At 50.7% G+C, this 11,492-nt stretch overlaps 3 protein-coding genes across 3 annotated transcripts; all 3 read right to left on the bottom strand.

Moving 5' to 3' along the window:
• Positions 1 to 73: 73 nt before the first annotated feature.
• On the bottom strand, positions 74 to 2,668 carry V8C40DRAFT_233805 (glycoside hydrolase). Its single transcript, XM_083213455.1, has 3 exons — positions 2,077 to 2,668; positions 1,911 to 2,015; positions 74 to 1,837 (listed from the first exon to the last, which is right to left on the bottom strand). The coding sequence occupies exons 1-3, from the start codon at positions 2,162 to 2,164 to the stop codon at positions 648 to 650; spliced, it is 1,383 nt and encodes a 460-aa protein (XP_083078201.1). The 5' UTR covers positions 2,165 to 2,668; the 3' UTR covers positions 74 to 647.
• A 2,229-nt stretch (positions 2,669 to 4,897) lies between these two features.
• V8C40DRAFT_233799 (uncharacterized protein) lies at positions 4,898 to 7,332 on the bottom strand. Its single transcript, XM_083213454.1, has 3 exons — positions 6,122 to 7,332; positions 5,666 to 6,054; positions 4,898 to 5,596 (listed from the first exon to the last, which is right to left on the bottom strand). The coding sequence occupies exons 1-3, from the start codon at positions 6,730 to 6,732 to the stop codon at positions 5,583 to 5,585; spliced, it is 1,014 nt and encodes a 337-aa protein (XP_083078200.1). The 5' UTR covers positions 6,733 to 7,332; the 3' UTR covers positions 4,898 to 5,582.
• A 530-nt stretch (positions 7,333 to 7,862) lies between these two features.
• Positions 7,863 to 10,905, bottom strand: V8C40DRAFT_233796 (serine/threonine-protein phosphatase 2B catalytic subunit). The gene is made up of 4 exons (XM_083213453.1): positions 10,204 to 10,905; positions 9,452 to 10,041; positions 8,475 to 9,388; positions 7,863 to 8,402 (listed from the first exon to the last, which is right to left on the bottom strand). Exons 1-4 carry the CDS (start codon positions 10,367 to 10,369, stop codon positions 8,381 to 8,383), a joined length of 1,692 nt encoding a protein of 563 aa, XP_083078199.1. The 5' UTR covers positions 10,370 to 10,905; the 3' UTR covers positions 7,863 to 8,380.
• Between the last annotated feature and the right edge of the window lie 587 nt (positions 10,906 to 11,492).

The following is an 11,492-nucleotide window of genomic DNA, read 5'->3' as shown; positions in this document are numbered from 1 at the left end:
AGAAATCCATTGATTGGCATTGGCATTGACGGCTGCGGGCCGTCCCAACAGGGCTTGTGCACTTAAAACACGACCTCAGTTCCAAGCTTTGTCGCCGCCTCCAGAATACATACATAGCAGCTTCACAGTTGCAGCTACCATTGTATTTGTCTATCTGTAGAGTTGCATTGGCGTCTTTGTCACGGCAGCCAATCACCCAGGCCATAACATCTCGTGGCCAAAAGACAAGGAATTGGGCATCCAGCATCTCTCATGTCCTACATCATGTATCAGACAACGGCCAATCAGGGACTCTTAGTCATAATGTCGTGTGCAATTCTGATATCAGGCTTCCGCCCATCTAGGTAGTACTTCCAAACTGCTACAAATGAATACTAGGTAATGATGACGACGATAAGTGATGATACCCGCATTCCAAAGTGTCGTGAAATGTACCTATTCGCACGACAAAAAAAGGGGATCAAGAAATATATATATCCAAGGCCACTCCCAAACGCCAGCCACAAAGAGCATCCATCCTACGCTCTAAATTCTCGGACTTGTATAAACAAAAAAGAGCATGCGTTGTGTAACACATGTGTATGTAGAGAAACAAATCCAAAATCCCATTCCCTTCTTGGGGCATATTTGCGTATTCTAAATCTTCATCACAACAGAAGCACCGCGCTGCCGCCCAGGACGCTAAGAAGCAGCAGGAGAGTGAGGATTGCTGCTCCAACCTTTCCACCAGTGGTAGGCTTCGTAACCTTGTCAATGTCGCCTGCAGGATCAATGTTACCCATACCAGCGCCGGGGTCACCCTTCGAAGTACCGCCCTTCTTAGCCGTGGCTGGCGCAGGGGCCTTAAGAACTTGAGTATACATGATGGCATCTAGAGCGTTCATTTGTGATCCAACACCATTTTTGCCGTCGTATGTACCCTTGGGAAGCCAAGCGAAACCACATCCCGTGCCGTCGATTCCCTTGAATGCGGCCGAGGCCGGCCCTGTGCAAATGGACGCTGCGGCCGAAGCAGAGTTGGTGATCAGGGGCATGAGAGTCTGAATAGTATGCGGGGCGAGCTGCATAGTAGAGGCCATATAGCGGACCAAATAGCCCTTGAAGGTACTCTGGTCGACAGAGCAGAAGCCTCGAGGCTCGCAAAACTGCTCGTAAATGATGCCGTTTTGGACAAACTTGCCAACTGTCTGGGTGATGATACCGTCCAAATTGGCCTTCCAGGTGGCGTTGTTGGTAAAGTTGTACATGGCGGCGGCGCCGTGCATGTAAATACCCGCGTTATAAGACCACTGGTTCTGGTCCATCTGACCGCATGTGTTGTTGCTGTCGATACTCAGACCGTCATAAATCTGGTACTGGGGACCAATGAGACCAATCGTCTTCTCCCACTGCCAGACCTTGAGGGCCCAGTCAGCGTACGTCTGGTTGCCGGTGTATCGGGCCAATCGAGCGGCAACGTTGAAGAAACAACCGTTGGCAACGGAGTTTTTGTAGTCGTAACCCTTGTTCCATGAGAAAATCTGCCAACGGAGACCACCACCACAGTGCTCATCCCATCGACCGACATACTGGTTGAAGACGGCCTGCGCCATGGCCAGCCATTGTGGTTGATCGGATGGCGGGTTGGGGAAGACATCTTCGGCGGCGGACATGGCGGCCATGGCCCAGAAGCCTTGATCGTCGTTTCCTTCAGTCAGCGACTGGTTCGTGGGCAGAAAGGCGCCATCGGTTCCGGCCTGCCAAAGCATAGCTTGCATAGTGGCAGTGTTGTACGATGAATCTTTTGTCATGCGCCAGTAATCAATCATGGTTCCGAACATCGCACCGGCCTCCCACCCTGTTGTTCAAAGTTAGCATCCATGTTTGAACAGTGGGCGACTGGCCGTGAAGAGTAAGAAAGGGCTCCTGACAATAGTATGGGTCTGGCAAGTTTCCGGGGTTATCGCCAGTGTTGTTTCCCGTGTAATATTTCATTAATCCATATGCAACGGTACCCGCGGCGTTTAAGACGGAAGCTGAAGAAAATTGGTGAGCAATGTCTGTCTCGTTGCGTTTACGGAGCCTTGATTATCTTACTGCTGTCGGTCACGGTCAAAGTAATGGCATCAGCTCCCTGACCCAGCAGGCACAGGGCCGCTGTCGCAGCCGCCCAAGGAGACTTCATGGCTTCTAGCCGTCTAAAGGTCGAAATAGTCTAGTTGTGTCGAAGAGGTATCTATATGTTGTTTTGATGAAACGGAAATTGTCGTCCAGATCCAGTCTGTCCAACGAGGAAGCAGGGCGGCGGCGCAATTCGTGAGTTCGCAAGAAGATGTCGAGATGCGATTCGCTTCCACCGGGGGTATCGCAAAGTGGAATGCTCGGTACGTCGAAGGGGTCAAAGAACGAGAGCAAGAGAGATGCGACTGTAGAAACGAGCGGCTGTTGCTGAGGGCAATGCTACATGCAATGGCAAAAGATTGGGATAAGAGAACAGGAAAAGAAGTGAGTGGTCAAGGAGATCTCCGCCGCGCGTCAAACGAGAGTAGTCGCTCCACTGCTTACATACGGGCCTCTTGAGGCTCGATGATTAGAGATTGAAAATGAAGAGAGAAGAGAGTGTGCGGCGAGAGAGCATGCAAATCGGTACGCGAAAAAATAGTGGTAGGGGGGAAAATGACAATACGGATGGACACAAGAGTTAAGGCGCGTCATTTTCATTTTAGCAAGGTAGGCCTTGGAAAGGGTGTAAGTGTATCAGCAGTATACGGGTGCATGGGGAGACATGGTTGGCCGCATGTGCAATTTCACGGAACCTGCTAGTTGCCAGTATGCCGCGCCCCCCGGCACTCCAGGTTTCGACCCCCATGAGACTGAGCTGCTTGGGACAAACGGCCTGAAACGCCTCACGGAGGTGGTGCGTCTCCATCCTAGTGTGGAGGATGGATGATCTCTGGCCTTGACCATTGGCACGGAATCCTTTGCCTGTATGCACCGTACTTCGTATGCCACAGCCCCTCTGGCGGTATGAAGCATCATAATGAGAGGGCGAAGAAAAAGAAGAAGAAGACCGGATACATGAAGCCTTCGTACATGAACTCGGCCGCAGCGGCAGTGCTGCGTAATTGCTACGGAGCCGAAATTCCGGCAGTGGACGTGGCCGGCAATGCGCATATTTTCCAAGGGGGGATTCGCCAGTGCAATACCACCAAGGTAGCAATACTCCGTATCAAGTATACTCGGTGATGAGCAATCGCCAAGCCAAGTCAAATAGTGTCGTGCTTCGCCTCAAGGGTGATTGCAGCTCGTGTGCCAGTAGTAGTACCATGATTCCCTTTGTCAACATCTTCGCCTAGCCATTTGTGCGAGCGAATGTCTGGTTACAGGAACGTCGAGCTGAGTTACTTGGAGCATCGAAAAGACAAAACAACACGGCCGTTTCCAAAGGGCCCACGGAGTGTGTACAAGCGCACCGGTGCTGTCGACGGTGCCAAAGTTTTGCTGGTTTCAAGCCAAGAGCGCAGCCCCTGGGCCCGCTGGTTTTCGCAGCGGATTGGCGTCCGCGTCTCTCTCAAACCACTGGACGACCGACATAGATGAGGTGGATACAGCCCGGGGTGAGGCTGTGCATCAGCGGCTAGTGCCAGTTTCGGGAACATTCAACGTCTCTGAATCAAGAGCCCTAAGGGTCTGGCGTTGCAAATTGCTACGGCGATGCGCTAACGGGCGAGGCCTCAACTCGATGCTAGAATACGAAGCGCCGCCCCTAAAATTGGCTGCAGAGCTGAGGTGGCGATCAGAGACACATCAACGGTCGAGGTGTGTGCTTCAGACGTGGTGAGCATGTGCCTGTGCATGTACCTGTGCATGTGCGTCTGCTTCGTGTTTCTTTCGGGATCAGGCTGGCGTCAAATTCAGGCTGGTGGCTGTGGAACGGTGTCAGGCTGTGGTTCAGGCGGGATGAGGCTATGCAGATCATGGCTGGCGATCATCTGAACGTTATTTTGTGAAGAAGATGAAGATGAGCAAAAGACGGGAGTTGAGATACCTGACATGACAGGACGTCCAGGTACGAGCATCAAGTACCGCTCTTTCCTTGTCAAGGGGGTTGAAGGAGCGACGCGACCCGTATACGGAGTAGAGCGAGAGGGAAAGGACATTTCTATTGGCTGCTTGATTTAGACTTGCCTCTTTGATCGGCTTGGCTTTTGTGCATTTGTAGAAGGCACGATCTGCCATTGTTTCATGACAGGAGGGTGTTTGCAAAGCCTCATTCGAAATACGACGTATTATTACTCATCTTTGTTTATAGGAATTAATGTTGTCAGCGTTTCCTTGAAAATTTGTATCTTGTAATTTTCACAACCTATATACAAGCATACCTATTACCTTGGTAGTATAGCACTATTATAGCAGAGAATGTACGTGTAAGTGATTTCGGCCACCAGATAGAAGAAAGCCTGTCAAAGAGCAGCCCCATTTCGCCAAAAGCCAAACCACTGCTCCATACTCCATGCACGCATGGGCAATTCAGTACCCCGTCTGTGCGTCGATTCGAGTCTGGGCACAAAGACTGCCGAAAGCATTTGCATAGGTATTGGCATGAGACGAATCTCTCCGTCCCTTAGCTTTAGAGGTTGGTGCCTTCTCTCTGATGGTGTCTACAACACTTGTATTTTATGATGCTATAGATCCCCTTCCCTTTATAATGCCTTGAAATAGTAAAGAAGGGCCACGATCGTTACTCGGAAAGGTTAACGGCTTTTATCTCTATTGGCCAAGAAACGTTGTTGCAGCCTCGTATCATGAAAGGCTCTGGCACCATCTAACGGCATGCTAGAAGGGGAAGCGATACACGACATCCAATCATGAGAATCATGAAAGTTCTACACCACGTTGAGGCGTCTAATCATCCAGGTGTCTTAATGTATCGTGTAAATTCAGTATTGTTCAACACCCTATAAACACCTGCTCCGTACCTGTGACAACTTGAAAATGCAACTTTTCATCTTCATCAAGATTTGGCCAATGGGCAGGTTTCTTCTTCATTATATGTATCTACAACGGGAATTTTATACATCCCACTTCTTCAAAATGCGTCTCTTCATGTTCTCCACTCCCACGACATATCAGCACAGTAGATGCCTGATGTCATCGTAGCTAGCTATTACAACGAGTCGAACAGTACAATGTCATAGCGTTTGCTCTGGCTGTGAGAAAATATCTTAATGGACGTCCAAGGTAAGATGATTGTTCCGCTGTGTTTCGCTTCGTTTGCTATCTCAACGATGACGAGAATTGATACCCTTTTATCTTGATACGGGACTCTGCTTCGCTCTCATGCTGGCACTCAATTGCATCGTGATTCTTCTATCTTTGCGCTCTGGTATTCGAACTTGTAAACACTTAAAAAAGACGAAACGAAACAAAACAAAACAAAATAAAGTCGTCTCATACTATTAACCTTCCACGAACAATATCACAAGGCCGCCTCCCGCTTCCAACAACGTAGTAACAAAATTTCATCGTTATTCAAAAATAAAAGAAAAATCATTATAAACAGCGAATCAGACAAAACAAAGAAAAGGGGGGTTCGCAACTGTCTAAGTCTTCGGATCTACAACACACTCTCAGTCAGCATAACTTCTTCACTTAGTACTACAATCTCATCCCAAGAAAAACTCACCAATACAGATGGCATTTGGCTTCTCATGCTTCTGATGACACCACACATACACCCGCTTAAACGGATCCGACGACTTGGGCTGCTTCCGCTGACTGCACAACCACCCAACCATGCCCTTGCTCGTAGCATTTGTGCAAAACGTAATGCAGCAGTCCGTCACCGACGGGAGCCAGACGTAGCTGTGTGCTTCGAAGCCGAGATCCGTGCCGCCCTCGTCATCGATGATGGTGCTGGCTTTGCCGAGGAAAGTGTCGTTGGAAAAGCCCTGAAAGGCGAACGTGTTGCCAGAGGTTGTCTGGTTGTTGAGGAAAGATGGGGTTGGTGAGGAGGATGTGGTTGTGCTTGTTCTTGTGGATGTAGTTGAGCTTGTTGAAGTCGACGATGGTGTGCTGTTTGACAAGGTCAGCTCATCTTTCATTCTGTTTATGTCGTTGTCTTTCTCCGTCTTCTTCTTACCTAGATGATGTTGTCGAGGCAGCATCTGAAGGAGCATCGCTCTTGGAGTTCTTCGCCGCCAGTCCTCCTCCAACTCCACCCCCTATTGCCGCAGCGAGCACAATCACAGCAACAATCACAAGAATCCACAGCGTCCTCCGTGGCAGTCCGCAGATTCTCTTCCCCCCTTTCCTCCCCGTGTGTGCCCCCTCAACATCTCCCGACATCCCGTCTGGCGTCACCGAAGACTGCTCCTCTCCTCCCATGATGGCAATCTTGTTCGTGTCCACGTCCTTTGGAATCACCGTCTGCGGCGCATCGCCCTCGAGATACTTGCGCTTGTACTCGGCTTCGAGGCGGGACATTGCCTGGGGGCTCGAATCAGGAACAACCTCAGGCAATCCCTCGTCGTGAACCGGATACATGCCAAGGGTCGGTCCGTAACCTGAGCTGATGGTAGACGATGGACTGGCAGCCCGGTTCAGATGAGAACGGAGCAGCTGGTTTTCGTCTTCTGCCAGCGGTTGCTTCGGTGGCTCTTGTTTATGTACGACCTCCTGGTCTTGCTGCTCCTGGGCCGGGTCTTCATGCTGGCGCTGCCCATTCGGGTCATCTTTTGTTGTCGGCTCCATAGTAATAAACTGCGTGTTCGAGATGGGAAACAAAAAAGACCAACAAAACTAAACAGCCAAGAAGCGAAACGACACGACGGACAGGCTAAATCGTCCCCCTTTGAACTCTGAAAATCCACAAGACTAGTCCTGGGACCTCGCCCGTAGTTTATAGTACAAGGCAAATCAAATCACAAGAGCCTCATCGCTGGCCTCGGCTAGAGCCCGCAAGGCTCGAACCGATCCATCCACGACTAGCTCTGCACATCATTTCCCCCAACCCGCAAGGCCTCGAGATGAAGATTGAACCCAATAGGCCCGAGTGTGTTCAGCTAGCATCAACCAGCAACGACCGGTTCCGTTTCCCCCCTTGTTCATGTAGATGCATGGATCCTGTCAAAGACTCAGACTCATCCTCCCGACTTTGCCTAAAGAAGGCGCTGAACCTCGCACAAGCTTGTGTGCTCTCCCTTTCGCAGACGTTTCCCTCCTTGGTCGTGGTTGAGGGCGTAAGACGGAGGAAATATCGCCCGCACGAGACGAGAGACGGGACGAGACGCAAAGATGCAGATCATCTATATTTATTGTACTCTGGCTGACTCATTTTGTTTCTTTAATTGAATGTGCTTGTTTGAAGTCGCATGCTCCTTTGCCGATTACATCCAGATGCATCTTCTTGTGCCCCTTGCCCTAGCCAAGAGTGGCTTTTTTTAAGTCTAAATTTAAAATCTCAGCCCATCATCATTGTATTACAACACCACTCGATTATTATACAACTACAGCTATGACAGAATATTCGCGACTAAAAAAAGCACAAATCTCAATGGTTAATCACCAAATCACATGGAAGGTAAGAAAGGGAGAAAGGGGGCAATGGGAAAGTAAGAATTATCCGTCTCCCGATAGACTTAGAGATTCGAAGGATTCCCACCTAGCCCAGAACTGAGATTATCGCGGGATTCTGACCCTGTTTTCCCTCGACACTTTTCTTCAGCCGCAATGTAACCTCAATATAAAACCGTGAATTTAACCTCCAATGGCTCCAGTTATTAAGGCTCGCGTGACAGTGGGCCCCCAGCTTGAATCTGCGCTACCCGCGCTATTACACACAAAAGTCCAGGGCTTGGAAGCTTGGCTTCAAGATGCCGCTTTGAGCAGGGCCAATTGTCAAGTAATAAATATCGTATATATGTCTGTACGTCGTTGGAATACTATATTAAGATAGGTAGCTTGGCAGACGAGCATGGCTGGAGCATAGCTGGAGCACAGCATGGCATGGGATTCTCAACATCTCCACGCAACACCAGTTTGGATCAACAGGCACGTCGTTGCTACATCTTGGTATGCAACACTTGAAGCAAATGAACCCCAAAGGGATGCGCAATCGAAATGTTCATGGCCATTCGCTTTCACCGCCCTCTCCGATCGATCCTACAACTAAATCCCCCATCGCCAAACCCAGCCCTTGACTCTTTTTTGCTCTAGCCAAAGCCTCAGTGATTCATCATATAAATTTCAAAAAAGGAAAAAAGACGAGGTTGATAATATGGGTAACATGAAGCATCAAGTCATCAGCTCCTTGACATTGGAGCTCGCATTGCCAGTCCGTATCCCAAAATTTTCTAAAGCCTATTGTCGCTGCAAAAGTTTGCTGAAATCCCCAATACTTTCATGATCGGTTCTTGCGGTCCCTAAGCATTCAATTCTGTTAGTTGCAACCCACATAGAAGACGTCTTTTACACTCCGAATGAATGTAACTTACGTGCTAAGTCTCCGGGACAGCTGGTGCAGCTTCTTGTCATTGTCCGCCTCTTCTGCCGCCTTTTGCAAGGCAATCGCTCTCTCCTCCTCTTGGTGCTTCACCACTTCGTCATGAGTCGGGGGCAGATGCTCGTTCTGCAAGTCGACCTTTCTGGCATCCTCGAATGAGCTAATCGCATTCTTGATACCTTCGGCGCCAAGCATCAGAGTACCAGCGGGCAGCCTTCCGCCCGATACAGTCTTCAGCTCCGTCACGCGCTCAGACTCTTCACGCAGAACCTGGAAGACACGCGACATGCGGCCAATGGCCAAAATCTTGTTCTTGATCGCCCTGCGCTTGAACTCAATTGAGTTGGGATCCTCCAGACTACCAGGAAGAGACGGCGAGCTGGGGCCAGGGGAATGTGAGGACGGCGTTTCTTCCTTGAGTTCCTCCTCCGAGCACGTGCTCAGAATGGCAATGAGCATATCCGTAATCTTTTCGCCCACAAATGGCAGCGACCAGGTGAAGACGTCCATGAAGTTGGGCAGCCAGTATGGATGAGGCGTGCAGTTGAACTGTCGAATATTCATAACATTGTTTTCGTACTTGAGCACGGCAGCCTTGTTATTGTAGACATCGAGGTAGTTTGGTGCCGAGAAGATGGTCATCACACTGGGAAAGCCGGTCGTCCGCGTCTTGCGGTACATTCTGTAACCGGCATCCTGGGCTTCGTGGGCACGGATGACAGAGAGCAAGTTGTTCTTCTCCAGGAATGCACAGGCCGCGTGATATGAGAAGAAGTACGAACATCCTCGCACGTGGTTATGCAAAAAGAAATCGCTGGACTTTTCCTGTCCAAAGTCCTCGAGCGGGTCGGCCCATAGAATGTCGCACATGAGACCCTGAGTCGGGGGCTCTCTGAATCGGTCAATCTACATTGTTATATGTTAGCTTCGTGGACAGGTGCATTGATCCCAAGCGTTGGAATGTCTTACGCTTCTCAGGTCGTCGAGAGTGTGCAGCTCGGGACTTAAGCCACCGTGGATGCATAGGAACTGCTTGTTCATAACGGCGGCCAGGGGAAGGCAGCAGAAAGATTCCATGCAGGCCTCGTAGATGGCCTCTGAGTACTTGTGCTTACACTCGAGCTTGAAGGTAAAGTAGTCAGTCAGATGGCGACACTCGTGGTTGCCTCGCAGAAGCCACAATGTCTTGGGGTAGTGGATCTTGAGGGACCACAGGTAGAGAACACATTCGATACTAAAGTATCCTCGGTCAACGTAGTCGCCGAGGAAGAGGTATCGCGTCTCAGCAGGGTCGCCTCCGACCTCAAACAGCTTCATTAAGTCGTAGTACTGGCCGTGAACATCACCACAGACGGTAATGGGGGCATCCATCTCGAGAAGATTGGGCTCGGCACGCAGCAGCTCGGTACCCTTTCTGATGATCCACAGCGCCTGCTCCTCGGTGAGTCGGCCCTCGCGATAGAAGTGCTGCTTGAGGAAGTTGATGTCGGGCTTTTCATGGGTGTCGTCTTCGAAAAACTGCTCATCCGTGGGCTTGAACATGGCCGGCGCCTGGACATCTGTTGACGGGCGATGCCACGAGCGTTAGCGATGTCATGTTTGAGACATTGTGCGTGATGCGGTGCTGAATCCCGACAGCAGCCTCCCCTTATCAACAACAATGGCGGGGTAGTTGAGAGAGAGGCGGCGACGACAGAACATGGGCTGCAGGACAGACGTACCTTTGCACACTCGCTCGAGCGTGCTCACCTGAGTGCCATCCTCCATCATATGGATGGTGAAGTCGATCTCGGGCAGCGGCTTCTTCTCCTGAATTGCGCGAATGGCATTGTCGACCTGGGCGGTCCGTCGAGGCGCCTGATCGGCGTGGTCGCCTTCGGTGTCCATGGCGGGCGACTAGAGTGTTGAGGAGCTGAATAAAAACCGAGAGGCTCGAGAAAGTACAGGAGATGCTGTACTTGAAGGATATTTGGGAAAAGAAGAGGCTTCTGAGGCTCTGCTCGGCGAGGGTCCAAGAGGTCGCAAAGGCCCTGGAGCGGCGGGAGCGTGGCGGGTAGCGGTGAGGGGGACAAGCAACAGGCCTGCAGCTGCTGGTTCAAAAGCTCAAGCTGGGGGCGAGACAAGGCTCGTGGCAGAAGGACAGACGACAGACGTTTGGCGTGGTCACGGAGTCCCGTATAGCTGTGCCCAAGACCAAAACCGTGCGCTGGCGAGGCAAAGGCGAGATAGGCTGACAGGAGAAGAAGTTGGGGAGCTGGCCATGGGGCAAAAAGGCTGGAGCCGGCTGCTAGGGACTAGAGGCTGCCTGTAGGTCTCTGGCAGCGCTAAAAACTGCCTGCTGTGTCCTGTCTCCTTGGACCGCGACCGAGAGACAAGTAGCCTTGGGTACCTTACTTTGGGCAAAGCGGGACAGGAGGTTATGCCCAATCACGATGGATTTTTAAGCATATTGCAACAGAGCACCGCCAAAGGAGCTGGTGCGGCTGATGCAGATATTGTTTTACAGAGTACTTTTTGATACATTTTTTCATGAGATATCTGTCTGTTAGGTACATGTACTTGAGAATCTGATTAGTATCCAAGGTACTACTAATGTCAGTAGCAGCATTGGTCTGGATGTTTTTCCTGGCGGCGCCACCAGCAGTAAAATAAAGGGGCGGGGGGCTGCCTCTGAGAGTCATTGACATCACCCCGATCCCCCATACCGTATCCGACTTTGGTGGTATTTTACCAGCGATCTTCTAGCTTGTAAATACTCTGTAAGAATTGATCAGCTTGGTGAAACATTGCGAAGAGCAGCATTTCTACGACTGCGAGCAGCTCCGAGATGAGACAAGCTGTTCATTAGCCTTCTCTCCCAGACTGGCTGCCCCTCCTTTGTTATGCCTCCTCACGGTAAGACCAAGTAAGTACCAGCGTGTACCTCGCTGGAGACCGACGGTCCTTGTTCCCGCTGGAGCCCCGCCCCAATTCCGCCGCCAGACCCTGAAGACGGTTTGCCGTTCGGGGT

Source organism: Trichoderma camerunense, assembly GCF_050948025.1.
Source record: "Trichoderma camerunense strain CBS 138272 chromosome Unknown V8C40scaffold_2, whole genome shotgun sequence".
NCBI lineage: Eukaryota > Fungi > Ascomycota > Sordariomycetes > Hypocreales > Hypocreaceae > Trichoderma > Trichoderma camerunense.
Note: the sequence above shows the minus strand (reverse complement) of the source record. Positions and strands in the feature narration are given on the sequence as shown.

Bases quoted from the DNA above. Each gene is read 5' to 3' on its own strand.
- V8C40DRAFT_233805 (XM_083213455.1), bottom strand. From the start codon at position 2,164: ATGAAGTCTCCTTGGGCGGCTGCGACAGCGGCCCTGTGCCTGCTGGGT. The intron at 2,016-2,076 runs GTAAGATAATCA...AATTTTCTTCAG, and splicing joins TTTGACCGTGACCGACAGCA to CTTCCGTCTTAAACGCCGCG. The intron at 1,838-1,910 runs GTCAGGAGCCCT...TTTGAACAACAG, and splicing joins CTTGCCAGACCCATACTATT to GGTGGGAGGCCGGTGCGATG.
- V8C40DRAFT_233796 (XM_083213453.1), bottom strand. From the start codon at position 10,369: ATGGACACCGAAGGCGACCACGCCGATCAGGCGCCTCGACGGACCGCC. The intron at 10,042-10,203 runs GTACGTCTGTCC...GCCCGTCAACAG, and splicing joins GCTCGAGCGAGTGTGCAAAG to ATGTCCAGGCGCCGGCCATG. The intron at 8,403-8,474 runs GTAAGTTACATT...TTGAATGCTTAG, and splicing joins CTGTCCCGGAGACTTAGCAC to GGACCGCAAGAACCGATCAT.
- V8C40DRAFT_233799 (XM_083213454.1), bottom strand. From the start codon at position 6,732: ATGGAGCCGACAACAAAAGATGACCCGAATGGGCAGCGCCAGCATGAA. The intron at 6,055-6,121 runs GTAAGAAGAAGA...CTTGTCAAACAG, and splicing joins GCCTCGACAACATCATCTAG to CACACCATCGTCGACTTCAA.